At 37.6% G+C, this 23,591-nt stretch overlaps 1 protein-coding gene across 2 annotated transcripts; it reads left to right on the top strand.

Moving 5' to 3' along the window:
• The first annotated feature begins 231 nt into the window (after positions 1–231).
• Positions 232–22,603, top strand: LOC131437399 (uncharacterized). 2 transcript variants are annotated; one of them, XM_058606716.1, is made up of 4 exons: positions 232–676; positions 15,083–15,179; positions 21,634–21,947; positions 22,006–22,603. In XM_058606716.1, exons 2-4 carry the CDS (start codon positions 15,107–15,109, stop codon positions 22,090–22,092), a joined length of 474 nt encoding a protein of 157 aa, XP_058462699.1. In that variant the 5' UTR covers positions 232–676; positions 15,083–15,106; the 3' UTR covers positions 22,093–22,603. The 2 variants fall into 2 exon arrangements, with proteins under 2 accessions (XP_058462699.1, XP_058462692.1); XM_058606709.1 differs by having other exon boundaries at positions 232–680.
• Positions 22,604–23,591: the final 988 nt, after the last annotated feature.

The following is a 23,591-nucleotide window of genomic DNA, read 5'->3' as shown; positions in this document are numbered from 1 at the left end:
AAAGGATGCGAATATCAGGCAGAACCAAGCGTCGTCCCACCAGTGTGTTATCAGTGTTGCCTTCTGAACCACCGAAAACATAATTTACTACCCCAATCCCAGCGGCGACCGGGTTTTGCTCGTGTTTTTATCGCACGCGCGCGTTTCGCATGCAATGTGTTTGCAGGCGTACACTCGGTACAGAGCATCGGCAGCGAACGGTAGCCGATATAAAAGGTACAACATTGTCTTCAGGTTCAACCATTTGTTGCTCCAGTGTGGTCCTAGCAAGATCTTTGCCAAACAAAATCTTCCTCCCTCAGAAGACACGAGTCGTTTGGGGCTCCGTGAGTGGCCGCGTTTAGTTCAGTCGGACGTCAAACGGATTAACGCCGCCGCCGTTGGAATAAACCCGGAAAAAAAGCAGACGCTCGGTGCCCGGAGACGCTTGAGATTTATTAAGTTTTAGTGATCTGCTGCTTTTAAAAGTGCTTCCCCCGGTGAGAAGCGCGACCGACGGGGCGATAATAATACTAATAATAGTGCAGCCTGTTTATTGGTTTCGATAAGTGATCCACTTTATCCGCTCGATGGTTTATTGGAAGGCGATATCGTAAAGAACAACGACCAACCAGGAAACGGGTGAAGGAAAAACAGTTTATAATCGATCAACTTGCCCTACAATCAACTGAAATATGTATGTAAGTTGATGAATTTTGTGTCATTTATTAATCATAATGATTTGCTTCCGATGATTAACCGAAGGAGCGACTCGGTTCGGGGAATTTCCCAGGTTGACGATTGTCGTGCATAATTTAGCTGGAAATGATAATTTTGAAGACCACTGCGAATAATAAATTATTCGCGACTTTGAACTTCCCTAAAGAAACAAACCGTTCAAGTGTTGACAATAGTTCGAAATCTTCTACTACTGCACTACAGCAGTAATACGAATTCGGTTGTTGATAAGCCATTTTAGCAACGGAATCAACTGCTAATGATAAAACTCAGCGAGGCTTCCGTACCTTTTGCTTACACAGAAAAAAACTTTTTCGTTTCAATTCAACAATAAATTAGGCCCGAGGGAACTTGAAGACAGCATGAAATTGATTGATTTCGTTCTGCATGGACTTACCGGAGGTTGCGTTTCTAATTTAAAACTAGGTGGGAGCTGTAAGGTAAATAATTTTGTATACCGTTGCAAGATTAATTAGCTCACGGTAAATGTAGACATTCAATTATAACTTCTGACCGGTTTGCAGATCTGTAACAGGAAACTCAAATGAAATCTATACTGAAAATAAGGTTTGTTTGTGTACCTCACTTGTATCAAATCTTCAGTTCAGTCAATAACTTTTGGTGGAACAGTCACAGTCCCGCTCAATATGAAATAATTGCTGAATCAACCACATTTTTTTTCGGAAAATCCAAACTCTGCTCGGAAAAATCTACCTGGAGAAAATATACGTCACCACTACCAAAAGCGACGCCTACTTTGTGTTTTGCAGATTTTCAAATCAAAGTGAATCAAAACTAGAGTGACAGTAATGCCGTTTTTTCGTTGAAAAAAACTGGTGGCGTGGATTGCTCTGATTTTACACTTTCGAGCAGAAGCGCAATTTTTTTACGGTGTTTGTTGTTTGATGTCATTCGTGCGTTCGGATCAGTGTCATTCCAAACGAGCAAACGACCCGTCAAATCCAGTACAAAGCTTAAGGAATTATGAATATTTCGGAGTTGTTTCCATTATTACGGATGTGATGTCTTAACAGTTAGTCTAGTCAAAGCTAAATAGACTTGTTACTGTGTCAATCGATTTAGTATTTTTGCAGTTTAGGGACAATTAACAATTTAAGAAAAACGGTCATTGTCGTAAAACGCAAAAGCAGTTTTCTTCGCTGTAGTTGAATGGAAATCCAACAGACAAATATCAGTTTGTTTTGAACAGTTTTCTATACAAACTGATGTTTTTTTTTTCTTGTATATTCATCAACCAATAACGGAGGAAGCCGCATTTGCGTTTTTCAACAATGGTCGTTTTCGTGAAATTGTAAATAGAACCTTAACTTGAGCTTAAACTGTGAAGTAAAGAGATTTGGCGAAAAAACTAGAATTCCTCGCTATGTATCATAAGCACAGTTAAATTAAAATATAATTTCAATATCTTATCTAGCAAACATTGGGTAAAATAGTTAGACAGCAATACAGACTGAACAAAATATCACTTTATTTATCTGTCAGGAAATCAGTCAGATTTGATGAGCTTGGAAAAGGATTGAAAAGTGTTTACGTGTATTATTAGATTACGGAGTTAAGATTACAATTTTTCACAGTCAGTTTATATAACACATGGACAGAAAAGTTCCGGGTCTAAACAAAAAGAGAACACGATTTTTTTGGTTCAAAATTAACTTTATTCATCAATGTAATCTCCATCAAGAGCAACGCAATCATTCCAGCGCCGCTCTAAGATTTCAAAATCACGTTTGTATAACGATTTATATTATGCCTCAAAATACGCCTCAGTTTCAGCACTAACCTCTTCATTCATGCGAAATTTCTTACCGGCGAGCATTTTTTTTCAGGTCTACGAACAACCAAGTAGTTGCTGGGAGCCAAATCTGGCGAATACGGTGGATATGGGAGCAAATCTAAGTTCAATTAATGTTGGTTGGCCATTGTTTTGTCATATGCGGTCGTTTTTTCAGCAATTTCAGCCTTTAAACGCTCTTAAAACTCTATATAATATTCCTTGTCAATGATATTTCCTTTCTCAAGATAGTCGGTAAATATTACACTACGCACATCCCAAAATACCGAGGCCATAACTTTTCCAGCCAATTGTTGTGTTTTCGGGCGCTTTGGACGAGGTTCGACAGTTGCGGTCCACTCAGATGACGATCGTTTGTTATTCCGGAGTGCAGTGATGAATCCATGTTTCATCCATTGTCACATATCGACCCATACCTTCCGGTTTGTTACGTTTAATCATGGCCAAACACTACTCAGAATCATCAACACGTTCTCATTTTTGGTCAACAGTGAGCAAACGCGGCACCCAATTTGAACAGAGGTTTCTCATAGTCAAATGCTCATGCAGTATAAACCCGAGCAGATGCACATAACAAAATCATAACACAAGTATATCAACAGTTGATATCTATAACAATTTGTGTTATCTTGAGATATTTAACAAATGAAAACAGCTGAAAGTTAGAGCTTATGATAACAATGTAATAACAAAATCAGTTATGATGTTTTATTTTCTTTGACAAGACTCATGATAAAGTTCATTAATTGAAAAAATGAGTTCTTCCGTTGCTTTATATCGAAATATAATGATCAGAATTTCAAAAAAACTAAGACGAGAAACCAGATCACTAAATATATTATTCATTTAAGAAAAAAATCATTCAACAATTTTGGATTGAAACAATGCTAAAAGTTAGCTGTTATATAGTTTTTCAGTGTTTAATTTACCTACTAATTTTTTACAACTATTGTTATACATTTTTGCTTTCGGACTTCTGTAGTTATATCAAATTCAATATTAATTGTGATACAAACGTTTCAAAATCTGTTACGATTTTGTTCCCGCTAGAGTTTTTTGTTATTTTAACAGCTTACCAGCCAAAAATATTTCAAAATCTGTTTTGTATTTCAGAAATAAATTACTCCAGTTGTTAGAATTCTGTTATTACCATCTGATCGGGGTACTTCAAGCAGTACAAGTATTCTAAGACGCCGTTTGTCAAAAAAGCATGAGCTTATATTTGTTCCGTATTCTGTATGAACTGAGCTTGAAATACAGATAGAATTTGAATTTTTGATGAAACATATGAACTCTTTCACCAACTGTTGATCGTAACACCCTTTAAATTTTTATCATCTTATTTTTATTTTCCTCCGTATTGATTCACTATTCACATCATATTCGCAACGAATATATTGTCTGGATTCTGGATTGGATTTAGCAATGATTTATTGTAGAGTTTCCCACATGTCTACATAAACTTATCATGAATACATTTTCTCTGAGCCTTTCTCAAATAAAATTTTCTAGTGACAAAGCCCATTATCTGTAACTCATTGAAAAGTTTTAAGCTTACTGCCCACTAGAGCCGTCTTGAGCTAGTTTAAAATTTGAACAGTATTTAATGAGGAAAACAGATTGAGAAAATGGCATGCGAATGCAATTGTGTGTTGGAAATCGTGCAAATGTTACCGCAGAGACGGGACTCGAACCCGTAGCTAGTTCCTAACCGGGGAAAAATGTTTAGCCACTTAAACTACCCTGCATTTGAAAACACATGAAGAGATAGCTAGCCTAATTGAGTACACGAACCAAGCATACTTTGCTTGTTTGAAAGTTTGGATTTCAACTTACGATTGTGATTGAAACGAGTCAAGCAAAGAGTAGGTCTGATGTTTTAAGAATCTTGCCGGGTTGCCAGAAATTCGAAGATTTATAAGTGTTTTTCTTTCTTCATTTCAAAAAAAATATTGCAAACAAAAAAAATTTGGTATTGTAAATGTTGTGACTTTTCAGACTCTAGCGCTAAAAATTGTAACTTTTTTCTCGCATACTCTTACTAACAGATGTTTTATATACGGACCTCTCCGCTGCTTTTGACAAAATAAATCACGCTATTACTATCGCCAAACTGGACCGACTTGGTTTCGGTTCCTGTATTCTTCAGTGGACTGAATCGTACCTCTGCAATCGACGGTTGGCGGTTAAGATCGGTGATAATCTATCTAATGATTTTTTTTGCTTTTTCTGGCATTCCACAAGGCAGTCATCTCGGACCACTGATTTTCCTCCTGTACTTCAATGACGTGAACTTTTTACTGAGTGTCCCACGATTATCATTTGCCGACGACCTTAAGTTATTCAAAATTATTAAGACAACTGAGGATGCCATTTCTCTCCAGAGTCAACTAGAAATTTTTTCGGAGTGGTGCGAGATTAATCGAATGACATTAAATATCAGTAAATGCTCGATCATCACGTTCACACGGAAAAGAACACCTATACGTTTCGACTATTGTCTCCGAGGATCTACGATAGATAGAGTCACATGTGCCAAGGATCTTGGGGTTTTTCTTGACGAACAACTGAACTACAAGCAACATATCTCGTACATTGTTGCAAAAGCTTCACGTTGCCTGGGATTTGTAATGAGAACTGCTAAGCACTTCACAGATATCTACTGTTTGAAGTCTCTCTACTGCTCGCTTGTACGTTCAACGCTCGAATACTGTTCGGCGGTATGGAACCCGCTTTACCATAATGGGAATATCAGAATCGAATCAATACAGCGCAGATTTGTTCGTTTCGCTCTTCGCCAGTTACCATGGAATAATCCTCATCAGTTGCCGAGTTATGAAAGCCGCGGACTGCTTATCGGACTCGATACACTGAAGGTGCGACGTGATCTGTCCCGTGCATTGCTAATCGCCGATGTTTTGTTGAACAATGTCGATTGTTCAGCACTTCTTTGTCAAATAAACATAAATGTTCGCGCACGAGCTCTTCGCAACAACAACCTCCTCAGAATACCGAATTAAAACTAGTTTTTTAAATATACTTAGAAATAATCATTAGGACCATATTTTGTCTGTTGATTATGTATATTAGTAAATAAATTAGTAATATAAATGCCACATGTTGTTGTCTAGTGCTTTTGCTAGAAGTTGGCGGTCTTATAAAGTGAAACTGCAGAGTGAAACAAAAGTAATGTCAGTATCACCGGAAATAGATTGTTTTATTTACAATGTGGGAGATGCCAAGTGTTTTTAGTTGATTACTGTAAGTAATATGAAGTGCAAAGCATTGCTTTGTAACCGAAACAATTGAAAAACATCCAGAATTCAAGTACAACCGATTATAACTTTTGTTTGAGCTGTACTTGAAATTACATTGAATATTTATCATTCTGGCAACATTGGCCGAGTGGTTTTTCAAATTTACAACTGGGATCCAATAAATAAAACGGAGATATCTTCTTGGAAAAAGAAGCCAGTTGTCTGCTCCTGTTCTGGCATCAATCAGTCAAAAGTAGAACCGGCTAAGATGAATGACTATACCGGATTGAAGTTTAATTGAACTCGTTCTATTGTTTGTCTGAAATATGCACATACTCATGTTCCCTGTTATTTAGATTGATGTTATTTCTCATATAGAAAGATTATGCAATCACTGAGAAAACCAATTTTTGCACCAAGGTCATTCATCATTCGTCTCAGTTTATTGAGATTCGAAAGTATATGCATGTGTGTATGTAAAAAAAAGTGCTCCGATTTTCGCGGAGCTGACCGATTTTCACAAACTGAGATTGAAATGAAAGGTTTCTTGGTGCCATATCCTGCTATTAACTTTTGTCCGGATGGAGCTTCCGGTTCGAGAGAAATGGGGTGAAATGAACAAAATTATGAAAATAAATGCACTTGATTTTCTCACACATCGTTAAACCGATTTTCTTAAGTTTCATCAAATCAAGACACGGAGAAATCGAGTCAAATACTTTCTTTTTAATACTTTCAACGGATCTTTCTTCCCGGTTCCGGAAGTACCGGAAAAAGGTGCTTGTGTTTTCTAAACTGGAAAAATTTCGGCTTGACCGATTTTCGGAACTCTCTTCATTTTCTCAGAGAAGGCTGAGTCAATTTTGGTAAAATTTATACTCAAATTAAAAGTCTCGCGGTCTCATGGATTGCTAGTGACTTTTGTTCGGATCCGAATTCCGTTTCCGAAACAACAGGGTGAAGTGAGTTTAAAATCTCAAACCATCATTTGGAGCGCCAATTAAAAAAAAAAAACGACGCATTTTCCTAAGCTTGGCTCAAAAATGTTTTCAAATTGGAAAAATGTTTCCAAAAAGAATCAAAAGATGTTTTCAAATGTTTTCAAGAAGAATTAAAAGATTAATCAACGTATCCTCCATCGTTAGTTACTACTTTTCTCACCTTTCAGGCAATTTTCGAATTCCATCTCGAAAAAAATGGCTCGTCTTTCAAGGTGATCCTAGTTTGAAGCGAATTTTCGATTTCTGCGAAAGAAGTAAACCTGTCAGAGCGTGCTGCATCCGTCGGTACAACCAGTAATCAGAAGTAAAAATGTCAGGAAAATACGGCGGATGCGGTAAAATGTCCAACTTTAGCGTTCCCAAATACATTTTTCACGACTTTTGCGATATGAGGCCAAGCGTTGTCATGAAGGAAAATAACTTTATCATGTTTATGCTTGTTTCCGTCCGTTTAAGTACTGCTTGATTGTAGCAGTTCATAGTACACAACCCCCTCTTGGTCCCACCAGATGCACAGCATTTGTGATGATGTTGACATCGATGGCAACAATTGACCGGACATAGCGTAGTATTATTGCTTCTTGGGGTTATCATAGAATATCCATTTTTTATCCCCATTAACAATTCGATGTAAAAAACCTTTTCTTTGTTGCCTTTGAATTAGCTGCTCGCAAGTGAAAAATCACCTTTCCATATTTCTCAATTTCAGTTCATAAGGCACCCAACTGCCATGCTTTTGAATCATTCCCATGAATTTTAATCGTACAGAAACTGCTTGTTGAGTCACTTCCAATGATTTTGCTAGCAAATACAAATTATAATACGGAATACTTTGACAAATTTTCAAGGACACATTTTACATCGTGCGGTACACTGTCACGATACACTGTCAGAGTGACAATGTACTTTAACGAGTTTTCTATAAAACTAGCAACACTGAAGGGTGAGAACAAGTTCACCATAGTTATTGTTTATGATAGTGAACAATAAATAAACAAACAGTTTTTATCTGATAATCAAGATCACAAGCGAAATGTAAGTTAAACAATAATCTAGAATGGTTAAGCCACCATGAATGTATTGATATTTGTAGATTCGTGGGTGTTTGTGTTCATTTTTCATCTTTTGTGCTAGTGCCGGTAATATTTAGACTGATTGTTGCAGTTTAATACAGCAACGATAAACATAAACAAACAAGTTTGTTTTGCACCGTAGCAACTAGCATAGCGTTGCCAGAAACGATCTCCTTCCATATTTTCAAACTATCACAATGAAAGGGAGTAATTTACTAGGCTGTGAACCAAACATTGGCGGTTCGTTTGTATGGGACTTAGGGGTATTATTATTTGTATTTGATGCTAGCTCCTCCTTGCGTTTGGTCTTCGAAAAAAAAAGAAACTGCAACTGATTTACCTTGGTTCCAGACTTTTTGTTCAGCGCCCTTTGCATTGAACCGCCAAGTTGGGGTAACAATGCAAATAGCATAAAAAACTGTCAAACCTAAACTCTAAATTTGATCAACATGGACCTCAAATCTTCCAGCCAGGATGCCCAGTTTTACCCTGCCTTCTAGTTCAGTACACTTCGGATCATTAATTTTATCCCACTTAACAATCTAAATTCAAAAACGACACGTTGCTGCTGCTGCGGGAATCTTTAGAGAGTCGTTTACTCTTCCACCTGCGTAGGAACGCATGTACCAACAACACTCTAAAGGAGAGGATAATTAAATTCATTGCCTGGTACGAAGCAGCAGACAAAATTGCTCCCACATGAGCCAATTTATTCTTACAGCAAGTTGTTAAGTATATCGGGTTTTTTCAACAAAAAACAATAAATATCCAATTAGAGTGTAAAGGTCTGAAACGCATGCGACGAGATAATTCAAAAAGTTAAAATATTGTTCATCATTCCATGAATTATAATTACGGATAATTGAATATGTTCATGTTATCAAATAAACAACACTTTCCCAACCGTTCGGCTCCACCGGTTTACTCCTACTTCAGACCGGTTCAGATTCCACGGAAGTGGAATTCCTGATCCTAATAGGCCTAACATGATTCGTTTGACGAGACAGATTTGTCGATTCAACCAGCAAACGCCGTAAAAGCACACACCATTATTTATTCATGGCCGGAGCAAACCGCAAAACCGTCTTGGAAAGTAATTTCGCAAATGTCACTTGTTACAACATCATTCGGGCCAAGGATCAGATTTTGCGACATCATCGCCACAGTTAGCACCATCATCATTATCGTCATCATCGCTGTCTAATGTCATTGATGGTTGTCAAATTTATGTTGGCGGTTTTCTTTGAAGAGTTACGCTTCACATATGCTCGAAAAAAACGGTAATGCAATTTACCGCATGGGATTTGGGGGTAACAAATTTACGGAGACAGTAATTATGTTTTCAGACACAGACACAGCTGTAGGTACTTTTTTTTAAAAATCGTTTCAACTCACAAATACGGATTTCTATAAGAACGATGTTGCTCTTTTGGAGTTATCGTTTCATCTAGACGTTCCTTGAATTGAGTTGAAAATTGGAAAGGCCTACTTGAGATTCGAAATTTGCATCACCGCGATCGCAGTAACCCGACCAACCATAGGCAACAGAATTTTGTGTAGTAATCGAACAAAAACATTGTTCTCAAGATGTCTGCCATTTACTCGTACAGACTTCTTCGTAGCCAAATCGATCAATTTAGTACCGTCTTTGGATTTGAACTGATGCGTGGGTAATCGAGTAAAACGAACACGCGGTACTTTCTCAGCTTGGTTGTTTAATGGTACGGGTATTTTGTGTTCACGAATTGAATATTCATAGTCATTCATTCGAATTGAAAAAAAAACGAAAAGTCATTTCGTGAAATACGTGGTTCACAGAATCTAACGGAGAAATGATGCGAATTTCATCGATGAGTAGAATAATTCTTGCGTTTGACAATTTCAGTCCTCAGTTACATATTGTAGGTAAAATATACAGTTTATCTGAAAAAAAAAAAAAGTTTTAATCCAGCTAGTGGCTAGTGGCTAGTGCCTTCAACTCATATTTCCAGAAATATTACTAAACCATTCTTCAAACAATTTTGCTATAAGTTCTGAATAAGAACAAGATAGTCAATTTCGGTATAAACTAGCAAAGCCTTTTCAATTTGTAAACAGTTTTGAGTCAAGCTTAGAAAAATGCTTCGGTTTTTTTTAATTGGCGCTCTAAATGACGGCTTGAAATCTTAAACACATTTCACCCTGTTGTTCCGGAAACGGTAGTCGGATCCTAACCAAAGCCACTAGCAATCTATGAGATCACGAGACCTTTAATTTGAGCATAAATTTTAACAAAACCGACTAGGCCATCTCTGAGAAAATGAAGAGAGCTTCGTTTTTGACCACAAACAAACACCCTAGGTTTTTTAATGGTATCTTTTTGGCAACACTGTTTTTGACAAATCACTGTGGATGAAAAATGAATATTCTGTGATAACCCCAAGAAATACTACGCTATGCCCGGTCAATTGTCGCCATCGACCTCAACATGAACATGGTATTCATGGTTCAAATGTCATGTTGTGCATCTGGTGGGGAACGGGCGATCGATATAGGCTGCAATTGATGCGTTTGAGCCGTGCATTACGAGAATACAAGCAAATACATGATAAAGTTACTCTTCTGCATGACAACGCTCGACCTCATGTCACAAAAGACGTGAAAAAAATTGGAAATTCTCCTTGTTCTCCTGACATTACTCTTTCTGATTACTGGTATTACACAATCTGGTAGGTCATCGGTTTACTTCTTTCGCAGAAATCGAAAATTGACTACAAACTTGCACAGAAAAAAATATTGAAAGTTACACTATATCTAAATAAATGGTAGACCACCCATATGATACTCACTTTCCGGCATCTCGGTAAACGGATTTACTATTTTCGGAATATTCTATTGTTTACGGGCAAGTTCGGTAATATATTATGCCAAACTTTGGCAATAGATTGCGCCTTATCGCGATGTCAGAACTTTACATTAACGAATTTTGACAAAATTCGGCATTTCATTATGCCTAGCTCTAAAATCGCTTTTAAGTGTGTCGATGTACATACATACTGCATATTCTGCATACTGCATATTACTTTCATTCCTTTTGATATTTCTAAGCGATGCAAAAATACATCATGTTTGATTTCTGAATCATTTCTAATATTGCACGGAAAAGACAGCGATCGCAAAACAACTAAAATATTAGTTGTTTTTCTGATTTTGATTGGTTAAAATTTGGTACAACTAATCGACTATTGTTTTAACTAATCTGTCATTATTGATTTATCGTGCTGGCAGCTTAGCAACGACACCCAACAAAGAATCGCACCACAAACAAGTAATGAAACGTTTCAGTTGAGCAATGCCAAACACCCTGAGCGAACAATGAAACGTTTCAATGAGGTGTCACTCGTGCAATTAAGCAAAGACACAATCCCAGCAAAGTTACTTGTATGCATGAATGCAAAAAAAATATCTCAGTTGTTTCAACCAATTATTCAGTTCTTTGAACTTAAGACGCCAATTGCAATAAATATTTTTCACTGTTAGCCTCTTCTGGGAGCAGCTAATCGTTCACTGCTTAAACAACGAAATTTTACCTAATTAACTGCTTATATCTTTATCACTAAACTCACAAAGGATATAGAAATGCACCAAAAGATTACAATTCTCAAAAGGGAACTCACCAAAAAAAATGGTCACAGGGAATTTGGAAATGTTTCCTTCACTTGCAGAATGGCTCGCTGGTAAACCTAATGCTACAGATACACTTTCAAGAAAATACAAATAGTACCACTTCACTTGTTATTACACATGAAATACCAGCACTCTAGCCCTTTATAAATCTACGCGTTTGTTTGTCACTGATGGTGTATTGATAAATAGTCGATGTGTCATGCCTAATGTCAACCAATTAAATCTAAAACCTCAGGTGAACTAGCGCGGGAACTTATTTAAAGCAATATTATTATAATTAAGCATAGTGAACTAAAACTAAACCTATATAGCATTCAATTGAAGTTTAATAGCTCTTCCAGAATAGTAAGTGATTGAATTATTTATACATTAGGTGGTTAATTAACCGTTGTTGAATTTGGTAGGTGAAACCACATTGTACTGCTTCTGATCAGGAGCCGATTGCCGTTTAGGACAATACCTTTCATTTGCGTGAGTGATATCACAATAGTTGTACCGCGTTGATTATAAAACCTGATATTTCAGATATTTGATACACTCCGAGTTGATAACCAAATTTGTACGAATATTGAGAGAAGAACACTAAATTGTAAGCATTGAAGTTGAATTATAACCTCGAAATAATGTATACCATTTTTCAGCTTGAGCTGACAAAATAAACTTGTCTGCTAACAGAAAGTGAATCCTCTTGTTTACCCGAACATCACTTTAGCAGCAAATTTTTAAACGTTAAGCGGTTTTAAGAACATTGACATGAACTGTCCTGAAATACATTACTCTCAGACAAAGATGGCATTTCACCAGAGTTATACACGCTAGAGTCAGATTTTTGCCACACCGAGGATGAAAAAAACGAAGCACCGCACAAAGAGGAAAGCGCACTTCTTCTCAGTGTCGAATAGACAGCATTTGAGTGTGTGCTTGTGGTTAAAGCAGCTGGCGCGAGTGAAACACATTCTCTTCGCATGAATCGCTCACACGCGCTCTCGTTTAAATACACCCAAGTGACCACTGTCGCGTGATGGTGAGCGAACACTTCTGTGAACTTCAATTAATAGAGTAGATCTGGCCTTGCTATGAAAAATTTGCAAGGAAAACCGAAAATTTTACGATAAATTGTTTTATTTTGCTGATTTTGCGTGTCAACGCTTCATCTACGAAAACCATACAGCAGAGTGCTCACCGGCGTGTACACCTCTGTGAAAGTATCTGCATCCTCCTCAGAGAATTTATTAGCTAATGCTCTAGCACTTTGGTGCGATTCAGTGGAAGAGGTAAAAGGAAATAAACAAACGCACTCATGATGCGTGCACACTTACACAACAGTGGTGTATAAATGTGAAAGAGAAGAGCTCTCATTGAAGTTGTCAGTGCGAGGGGAGAAATTTTGCTTGCTCTTCGTCACACAGAGGAGATAGACATCTCTGCTCTCAGATGAAATAAAATCATTTATACTGTAGGAATATCTATTTAACACATGAAAAACTTGTTTTACAATTAACTGATATATTCTTCTGCATACTTTCACTTACATAAAACGACCACTACGTAACTAAAATAAATGACGTTCATTTACCATTGAAAATTTTCAATATGGGGGCGTGAAACAACAATTGCAATATTGTAATTTTGTGATCTGCGGGTTCTCCGTGTGGCAATTTTCTATTCCATTCCCTTATATAGAACTGGGTAATAAATCGCCCAATTTTTGGCCCAGGATATTGCAGATTGCTTCCAAAGCTGGACTTCTAAAACAGTTTCTTAACCACACTTTTTTTACACAAACATGGTTACCGAAGAAAAATTGGGAAAATGAACAAAAAAAAAGTTTTTCTATGGAACTTTCTTGCATATCTGCATAGCTGGTAGCCCTGCTTACGAATTTGTCAACGAGCAGAAAAGAAGCAAAGAAAGGAACAGAACCATATCTCGGTTGATTTTCCAAAAAGCCGTAAGAGCAAGTGATAGTTTCTCTTTGTTTACTTTCTCTTCTATTGATTACCAAGTGGTTTCCACTTTTATAACTCAACTTTTTGTATAAAATGATACCCGGACCCTTCGACTCTTTCGACCTTTATAATACAGATTTTATACAGATTTCCTGAATTCAATACTGATTTACACAGGGTTCACCAAAAATAGGAAAGCAAAAATTGAAATTTTTCGTCTGAGTTCACTTTGGCAGTAGTGACTAGAGTGTTCTGTAATATCAAAGTGACGATAACTGTTCGCTTGGAATGACAGTTTTATTCCAAACGACCTGTCAATTCAATTGACTTTAGATCGCTATTTAATTTTCTTATTCTAACATAATAAAATGTTGAAATAACATTCACTCAACATTATTTAATCATAAAATATAGATTTGATAGCGAATACAGTTTTTTTTTTGAAAATATCTGACATCTCTGAGTTGCAGAATATTTATCCATTAAATGAGGATTCCCAGTTTTGTCGGAAATGGGTCCAATAACCCCCATGAATGAACACATTATTCAAACCGTATAGAAAGTATGGCTCAGTTAAATTTTTCAAAAATCTGCAAGGTTAGATAGGGAGTGAAGTACATCGTGTCTCAGAATTTTAAAGACTATTCCACTCTTTAACATATTAGATATGAATAACCCGGCGAACGACCAAAATTAGGTTAAAGCCTGGTATAAATAAACGATCAAAATGGTCTGAATATTTTCCTCATTTTAATTACAACCAAAAATCAGTGTTGGTGATTGGCGAAAATTTGACAGAAGCTGCTATATTGCTATCTATATTGTGTACAACATTTTCAATCCGGTAGAAGATGCTACAAGAACTCGAGTCTCTCAATGCATGAACCGTGAGAGAATTTTGCTACATTTCTTCGCTCCATTTCATACTCAGAGTATTTCACGCCCTTAAAAAAAATTACAGTCTGATAATGATCGTTGCTGTGTGGAATTTCCCAAGAGAGAATCGCAAGTTGACAATTACCGCAGAAAATTCAACTTGATGATTCTCATACTAGGTTGCAATATTTCAAAACCCTTGTGTGGAGCATGCACTTAGTTAGAATAAGCGGTTGTTGCTTCAGAGGGGATCCCCACAGCAGCGTGCTAACCTTTGATTCTCAAAAATGTCATCGAGAGAAATTCGCTCTCGCACTGGTGTCGATTCTATGTTAAATGAGCCAGGCCGGGGTTTTGTTGTTGTGATGATATCCGTCTCTCTTTGATGGCACTGATTCAATCGTTGAAGAGTTGCCAGTGAACGTTCTTTGATAAGATAAAAGCCATCCTTGCCAAAAATATAAGCGCCGCCCCAAAATATATCCGAGAGGCCAAAATGCAACTCCGTTACCCTAACAGAAACGCGTTTGATACATCGAAATGAATTGTACAATTAACGTATGATTCGGTGAAATGGTTTTTTTCGGCGAAAAGGCACTCGTTGAGAAAGAAATCTCACTCGTCGGACAGTTCAGACAAAACTGAACAAAATTTCACTGCATTCCAATTTTATTAGTTTTTTTTTATTTTTTCAATAATACCTAAATTTCAAACATTTTCCTCGTTGCAGATTCCCAACAAACATTCAAACAAAATGCCACAATTTTCGGTGGTTTGCATCAGCTTGGTCATCGTGACTGTCCTAGTGCAGAATGCCAGTGGAAAGCGTGAGTATTCTTCTTTTTTTTTGGTTACGGTTTCTGTCAAAGTTCATAAGCGTCCCGCAGTCAAAGCCTACTAGATCCAAGAATATCATCACAGCGCTCATTGAATTATGTAGTCTGGTGGCATCCATTAGGTGGTAATCGTTTCAATTTATTGGCGCATCTGTTCGATTTTGCTTCGTTGATGATTCTGACAAACGCGCTGTTACGAAACGGTGTCCAATTTGTTCGTGATTATCCACATTTGCACTCAAACTGAACGTCGTAATTAAACAGCGGATAAGTAAATTCGACCATGATTCTCCTGATGGTGATTAACGGAAAACGATTACGTTGGCGCTGCATGATGAAGCCATCTTGCCATTTTTGCAATCTTGGAAAGGCCCCCCAATTCGAAAGCTTTGGCTGACACAAGAAGGAAATTGAATTTTGTTCCTTCTGCATCATCAGGGGGCAAGGAATAATAACTACAAACACACCTGCATAACGAAATCAGATGAACCTTTCCACTTCGTAACCGGCTGCCGTAGACAGAACTAGAGAGAGCAAAAGAGAGAGAGAAACGGAGTGGGACCAGGACAGCTTGAATAAATGAATTGACGCGATGGAGTTGTCGTGCAACGACAACATCAACAAAAGACAATGTCACTCCATTTCTTTCCGCGCCGCTTCCACCGGGTCGCGTTCGGTGCCGTGTTCCGTCTGTGTTGGATGAAATGAGACGATTTGAAAGAAAGTGCAGCAAATTCAATTGATGCCGGCACATAAACGACAACAAGTAAGCCACCTAATAAACCACATTAGGAGCGAAGGCGCCATTGTGTTTTGCTGAGGCAGCAGCAGCAGCCTCTTTCTGTAGCAAATGATGTAGGTACTTGTGATGTACGGGGAAGAAAGTACCGATGATGGACAAGGCCGTTGATGAGGTGTTTCTTCAAAGGTCAGAATGGGCCCGGAATGCGACGGTCGGTCGAATCTATCCTTCACGTGTGCTGTTTTATAGTTGTGGAGAATTGAAAAAGAAAACGAAAACAATTTCCTTTTTTTGATTTAATCGCTCGAAATTTTATCCTGCTGTCTAGTTGGCAAAATTTTAAGCTACAAGTTTTTGGTTTCATTTCCTCAGCCATTTTACATCTACGGGTAGTAGATTCCTCCTGATATTAACTTTAATTCACCATTCAAACTGATCTAGTGATTTTTTTCACTCGAATAATTTGATTATTCGATTAAAAGGCTAAAGTAATCGAGTATTTGTAATCGAACTAATCGATTAGTAGCAATTCATCGAGATCTACAGTGCTGGTCCAAATAATAGCAGCTCGAAAAGTAACAAATTAAAAAAAAAAAAAGAATGTATGAAAGGGACTTTTTCCAATATGGATTACTCTATTGCCTGAAAGTTGTTTTGACAGTGCACAGTGGTCCGAAACGGGAAATTAGCGTGACAAAAAAATTTTCACTATTAAATATTAGTTTTTTGTAGTTGGTGTCTTCACAAAAGTTGTTTGTAATCAAATGGCGCTCATTTTGATGAAAAAAGTTACTAGGATGGTCCTCATTTAGATTGAAATCTGATATCTAACTTTCTTAATTGAACTCAAAAATGATTTTGTTGTAAAAGAAAGTTGTAGGAAATTTCATTTTGAGCAACTTTGCTGAAAAAAGCACCTCTCTAGCTTTTTATTTGATCGTGTTACATCAATGTTTCCGTGTAAAAGTAGGGTGGCTCCTGAAAAATCACTTTTTTTGTTCACACATCGTGCCGAGACACCTATGACACTGGCCCTTCTTTCTTATCCACTTGTGTACCGAATAGCCCGTAGAAACCGGAAAACGACGCACAATGAGTTTTGGTTCGAATAAATACATTGTACTCATTTTACCAAACTAAAGATTTTCTTGGGTTTCATAAAGTGCTTTGACTTACAACAAATCTATTTTCGTCTGTAGTTTTCGTGTGTCTCATTTCTCGAAAGGACAATGTATGGAACACTTGTAGAACTAATTTGATACTATTATTTTGCTGAAGAAAGTATGTTGATACGTTAAGGCGTTTAAGAGTTATGTAATGTTTTTGAAGGAATTTTCAAAACTAATTTAAATAAGTTAAAAAAATAACACCCTTCCAATTTTCTCTTAAATTTTTACTTATATTATGATCTTGCAGGAACCGCATAGGATACATTTTTATCGATCTGGCATCTAATGAATATTGATATTTGAAGCTTGACTAGTTTTCAATGAAAAAACAATCATAACTTTTTACTGTTAGCTTGGTTGAGTAAAATTGTGCGCAATGATTAGTTCAACAACTCTTCTGAAGACAACTTTTCCGTAGAACATTTAAAAAAAAAGTGATTTTTCAGGAGTCACCCTACTTTTACTCGGGAAAATTGATGTAACTCGATCAAATGAAAAGCTAGAGAGGTGCTTTTTTCAGCAAAGTTGCTCAAAATAAAATTTCCTGCAAGTAAATTTTACATCAAAATCATTTTTGAGGTTAATTAAGAAAGCTAGATTTCAGATTTCATTCTAAATAAGGACCATCCTAGTAACTTTTTACATCAAAAGGAGCGCCATTTGATTACAAACAACTTTTGTGAAGACACCAACTACAAAAAACTAATATTTAATAGTGAAAATATTTTTGTCACGCTAATTTCCCGTTTCGGACCATAGTGCAGTGTAGTGAGATTTCTCTACTCAGTATTGTTTGGCAAATCATCATGGAAAGGTTAACTCCAGAACAACGCTTCCAAATCGTGGAAATTTATTTTCAAAATCAGTGTTCAATTAAAACTGTTTATAGAACACTTCGTGAATTTTATGATGCATCTAATCGTTCGTCTGAGACTAATTACGTCTGATGTAATTACCATTATTTCGGTCTACCTTCACTCTTTTGGATGCCAAGCCATCGACAATTATGAGAAGAGTATGCATAGAAGAAAATATCGACAATTTATCGATACGTCGTCATGCGCAAGAAGTTTGACTTTGTTCATTGATTTTATAGAAAATTGAAGATCCGCTTTTTCACTGTAAAATTCTCTTCAGTGATGAGGCGCATTTTTGGTTGTAACAATACGTCAACAAGCGTAATTACCGTATTTGGAGCAAAGATAATCCACGCGCCGTTCAAGAATTATTTTCCATTTCAAAGATAGGTTCTCCATCCGAAAAGACATCACAACATTCTCTAATAGTCCCACGTTACTCCCAATTTACTGCATCCGCGATGCCTGAAGTTCACAGCATGTACCTTCATGATGAGAGTACAAACAGGAGTACAACTTGGTCTTCTTGTGTGAAATTTGGCTTCAATCATTCATTTTCTGCCAGTTGACAAAGCAATGGAAAGTTCCAAACATTTTCTAAGCTACTGCGAATACATGAATGTGTTTCTTTTATCTGAACCAACAGACGATCAGTTATGGCGAACGTTACTCGTCATCTACCCCTAGCTTTATCATTGTTTTGCCAGTGTAATGCATTGTACTGGATCAGTACAAGATGTAAATTCTTTTCTGGTTAAAACCCTAGATCGGCCTCTGATTTTTTTTAAATAAAATCACAGATAGTCTGGATTTCAGTGTTCATGTGGGCAACGTAGCCCAGTTCCTCAGGTATGGAACGCATGCCATCCGTAAGCAAATAGCTTTTGAAGGATTACAGAAGTATGATTTGCTTATAAAAAACTATGCTTTAGGATGCTTTGAGGATGGTCGGTTAAGCATTTTTTCAAATACGAATCCGACCCATAACCGATCGAAAATAAAAAACTTTTACCCAACTCGGACCCGAAATTAGTTATTCTTCCAAACTCCGAACCCGAAAAAAAAACCGAAAATCAACCAAATTTTTTAACCCGTACCCATTGAAAATGAAAAAATTGGCGCCCGTACCCAACCTGAACCCGACAAACATATCTTTTTCTGTACCCGAACTCGACCAATGCCCGTCGGGTTCGGGTCGGATTTCGGGTACAAATACCCGAAACCCGACCACTTCTACTATACTATTCCCGTTTAGTTGATTCTACGGAATTGACATTATGACAATATGGTTTCACTGATACCAGATGCCAATGCATTCGTGAAAGTTTTATCCATCAGCGAAACGAAATCTTTCTTTGCCCCAGACCAGAGATGGCATTTCACCAGAGTTATACACGCTAGAGTCAGATTTTTGCCACACCGAGGATGCAAAAAACGAAGCACCGCACAAAGAGGAAAGCGCACTTCTTCTCAGAGTCGAATAGACAGCATTTGAGTGTGTGCTTGTGGTTAAAGCAGCTGGCGCAAGTGAAACACATTCTCTTCGCATGAATCGCTCACACGCGCTCTCGTCTAAATACACCCAAGTGACCACTGGCGCATGATGGTGAGCGAACACTTCTGTGAACTTCAATTAATAGAGTAGATCTGGCCTTGCTATGAAAAATTTGCAAGGAAAACCGAAAATTTTACGATAAATTGTTTTATTTTGCTGATTTTGCGTGTCCACGCTTCATCTATGAAAACCATACAGCAGAGTGCTCACCGACGTGTACACCTCTGTGAAAGTATCTGCATCCACCTCAGAGAATTTATTAGCTAATGCTCTAGCACTTTGGTGCGATTCAGTGGAAGAGGTAAAAGGAAATAAACAAACGCACTCATAATGGGTGCACACTTTACACAACAGTGGTGTGTAAATGTGAAAGAGAAGAGCTCTCGTTGAAGTTGTCAGTGCGAGGGGAGAAATTTTGCTTGCTCTTCGTCACACAGAGGAGATAGACATCTCTGCCCCAGACGTTGATTGTCGTAGGGACGCCACTGGCTTTAATCAATCATTGTTTTTCATTTTAGATTCTAAAGCGGCATATTTCCGACAAATGTCGGATATTCGGATGCTCCTGAATTTGATATTCATCGATAAAACTTTTTTCGTTTTCAGTTCTGAGTATTGTTTTTTGACGTAGGACTAAGTCTTTCTTTACTATGCTCACCTGGGTGCATTTTCAAAATTTCACTACACGAAAGTGTAGGATTTGATTTCTTAATTACTTTTTCCCTGTTCGAATATTTTCTCTAATTTTTTCACGAAACGAATGGAAGAAGGTGTAAGATTGTTATTAATACCACGTTTATTACATGAACATTGTTTAAATAGTGAAAAAATAGGTCCAAACGCGTCCAAACATAAAAAATCCTCTTGGACGTTAGCTAGCTTCAGTCTATGATATTCTATGAACGGAGACACATGGAGTGCGCAGGCCGCCTTCAACGTCAAGACAGTGGAACTACCCTCGGCGTTATTCAACTGGTGGTGGTGAATATGAGGCAACATTCCTCAAGCCTAAACGCAGGGAAAGATACTGTTCTTCCGTGAGCATATCTGCTGTTGGACATTCGTAGTAGAGATGGGCAAAACAGTTCATTTCAAAGAACCGTTCAGTGACACAGAGTTCTATTAAAAGAACTAGTTCACGAGAGCCGTTCGTTCTTTCTTTTCCTAGTTAATTTGCCTGTTGAATGACTAACCGAGATCTCGATTAGAACTGAGGTTTCGTAGATTCAGAAAGGATTGCGGGAGCAAAAAAAAAATGTCCACGACTTTTAACTGAAGAACTACCATTCTCAAAAAAAGAACTGTTGATCATTCATTCTTTCAAAAGAACTGGTTCTTTTGAATCGTTCGCGAACGAATTGCCCATCTCTAATTCGTAGTGTGAGTTTCGCTTCAAACAAGAGCGATTGCGTCATCCAGGTACTAGACGTTTGCAATGGAGAAAACGAAAACGACAAGTGGACAATGATGGGGAACATTATACAAAATCAGCCGGTCTAGTGGCTCTAAGTGTTATCTAAAAAACTATTAGGATTACTTCTTTGCAAATCGAAGGTAAACATCAATATAGTGTGAATCTAAAATAATTCGATTTGCTTTGTGAAATTCGCACCAAACGAGCGCAAATAAAGCTAGCATTAGGCTGCATCGCAAGTCCACAATTTGGCCCTTTTGAACGCGACTTATGATACGATTATATTTATGTTATGATTTCTTCTAGGGCCAGGCTGGACGGCATTCCCAAAAAACCTCTTTTGAAAATCACGTTGCGGGTAAACACGATAACTCGGCGTAAAATTATCTGAAATCAAAAAGTACGAGTTATTTCTCCGGGCGGCACCACTTAGTCATATCCCATTTAGCACTAATTTTTTATAGAGACTGTTTTGAGATGCTTAAACAACCGCTTTACGAAATTAGAGATGACACCAAAATATTGACAACCTAATATATAGCCATCAAACTATTCTTCCTTTTTTATAGCGTATACTGTATTGTTTGGATGGACCTTTCCACAGGGTTGTGTTGTCAAGTTACCCAATCAAACTACGACCCGCTTGCTTTGATTAGCATTCGCAATAACCGCAGTAACGCATTCTTGTTTTTTCTTCCGAATTGTTAGGAGGTTGTGCCGCCTTCGGTCACGCCTGCTACGGAGGACACGGCAAACGTTCATCGGTTTCGTCACCGCCGGGCGAAGGTTTGCTGCAGTACGCCGGAGGAAATGACCGTCTGGAGACCGGAGTTCCGGTTCCATTTCCGTATCTGAAAATGGCCCTGCTGGATCGAAGCAAAAGTTTGGATGTCGCTCCCGAGCTAAGACCGCTGGGCGTCGAAAACGACGCTGGTGGTGTCCGAAGCGGGGAGGATAGATTCGAACAGGACAGATTCGACAAGGGGGTCCGATTTGCGATGCATGCTTTCCTGAGACAACTGGTGAGTGTGCTGTAAAGGGGTTTTCTGATTCGATTTGATATATGTTTTTTGCTTTTAGATGGCCGAAAGCCGCGCTTCAGCAACTCAGCGGAAACAGACGGAAGTTGATGCGGACTCTCAGCTAATGAACAACGAACAACAGTGAGCACAGTCTACCTTAGTTCTAATTTCGCTAGATGAGGATGATCAGGATGGTGCTGCCGTTACAGAAAATATGAGCAAAACTGAAGCAATTTTTCGTTGTTAATGAATCGAAGCAGAACCCTTTTTTTTTGTTTGAGCAGCGAGTTTTCAGTTCCCCATCAGTGAGTTCGTCAATTTTTCCGATTCGTTCCTTTTTTGAATTTTCAAGCTTCGATTGAAATTGTTGCCGTTGAGATTCGCGGCTTCAACTTCAACTACTATCAACAATTAACGAGATGACTTGACGGGGGAACCAAGCCGAGACCTTTTAATGATACACACACACAACCACAAATAAACAGATATGGAAGAAGAAAAAATTATGTCAATATGCAAACATTGTTGTTTACTTTAAGAGCAGGTTATAATATGAACAAAAAAAAAGTAGCATAACACGAATGAAACAAAAAAAAAATACAAATAGTTGAATGAAACTTGTAAGGCTGGAACAGTTTGATTCAATTATTACAAAACATCGGCACTTGTTGAATTGATCCGAAATAATTGATGCCTTAATCTAACGAAGCAGTCTTTGATTCGCACATTTTTCGATCGAATTTGGTATTTGGTTTTCAGTGACAATTACGAGCTAAGGTGACTTTATGAAAGTTTCACAGGATTGTATAATGTTTCAAGTTGAAGAGACACCTTAATTTTTATTAAAAGGTAGCATCAATATAAAAAAATCTGGATTCTAGAATCGTGTTCTGAACCCGTTCTTTGAAACCGAATACTACTTCTTGATTCTGAAACTGAGATATGAACCTGAATTCGGAAACTTAATTTTTATATCGAATTACGTAATTGCATCATGGGCCTGGATTCTGAACCTGAAATTTAGACCTGCGTTCTGAACCTGAATTCAAAACCTGAGTTCTGAAACAGAATTCTGAAACTCAATGTTGGAACTGAATTTTGAACCTGGACTGAATTCTGGTGCCGAGTTTAGAATCTGGATTCTAGACCTGCATTTTGAAACTGAAATCTGAGTCAGGAACTGTATTTTTGAGTTGGATTCCGGAACCGTTATTTGTACGTAGATTTGGAAACCGAATTTTAAACCAGGTTTCGGAAAATAAGTTCTGAGATCGAGTTCTGTACTTGCATTCTGGAACTGAAGTTTAAATTTGAATTCGGAAACTGAATTCGGGAATTGAATTCTGGGCCTAAATTCTGAACCTGCGATATGGAGCTGAATTATGAAATCGAGTTCTGAACCTGGGTTTTGATCTGTATCCTGGAACCGAAAGCTAGATCTACATTCTAGAAATTAAATCTGAACGTAGCTTTTGGAGCTTAATTTTGGACCTGCATTCTGCAGCCGAGTTTTGAACCTGCCTTTTAGACCTGAAATTGGACCTGAATTCTGGAACTGATTTCTGAAATCTAGTTCTGGGCTTTGATTTTAGACTTGAAATTGGACATTAGTTCTGGAGCTGGATTCAAAAACTGAATTTAAAA

The sequence above is a fragment of the Malaya genurostris genome, chromosome 1 (genome assembly GCF_030247185.1).
Source record: "Malaya genurostris strain Urasoe2022 chromosome 1, Malgen_1.1, whole genome shotgun sequence".
Taxonomy (NCBI): Eukaryota; Metazoa; Arthropoda; class Insecta; order Diptera; family Culicidae; genus Malaya; species Malaya genurostris.
This window is presented reverse-complemented; position numbering and strand designations above follow the sequence as displayed.

Bases quoted from the DNA above. Each gene is read 5' to 3' on its own strand.
- LOC131437399 (XM_058606709.1), top strand. The intron at 15,180-21,633 runs GTGAGTATTCTT...CCGAATTGTTAG, and splicing joins GCAGAATGCCAGTGGAAAGC to GAGGTTGTGCCGCCTTCGGT. The intron at 21,948-22,005 runs GTGAGTGTGCTG...TTTTGCTTTTAG, and splicing joins ATGCTTTCCTGAGACAACTG to ATGGCCGAAAGCCGCGCTTC.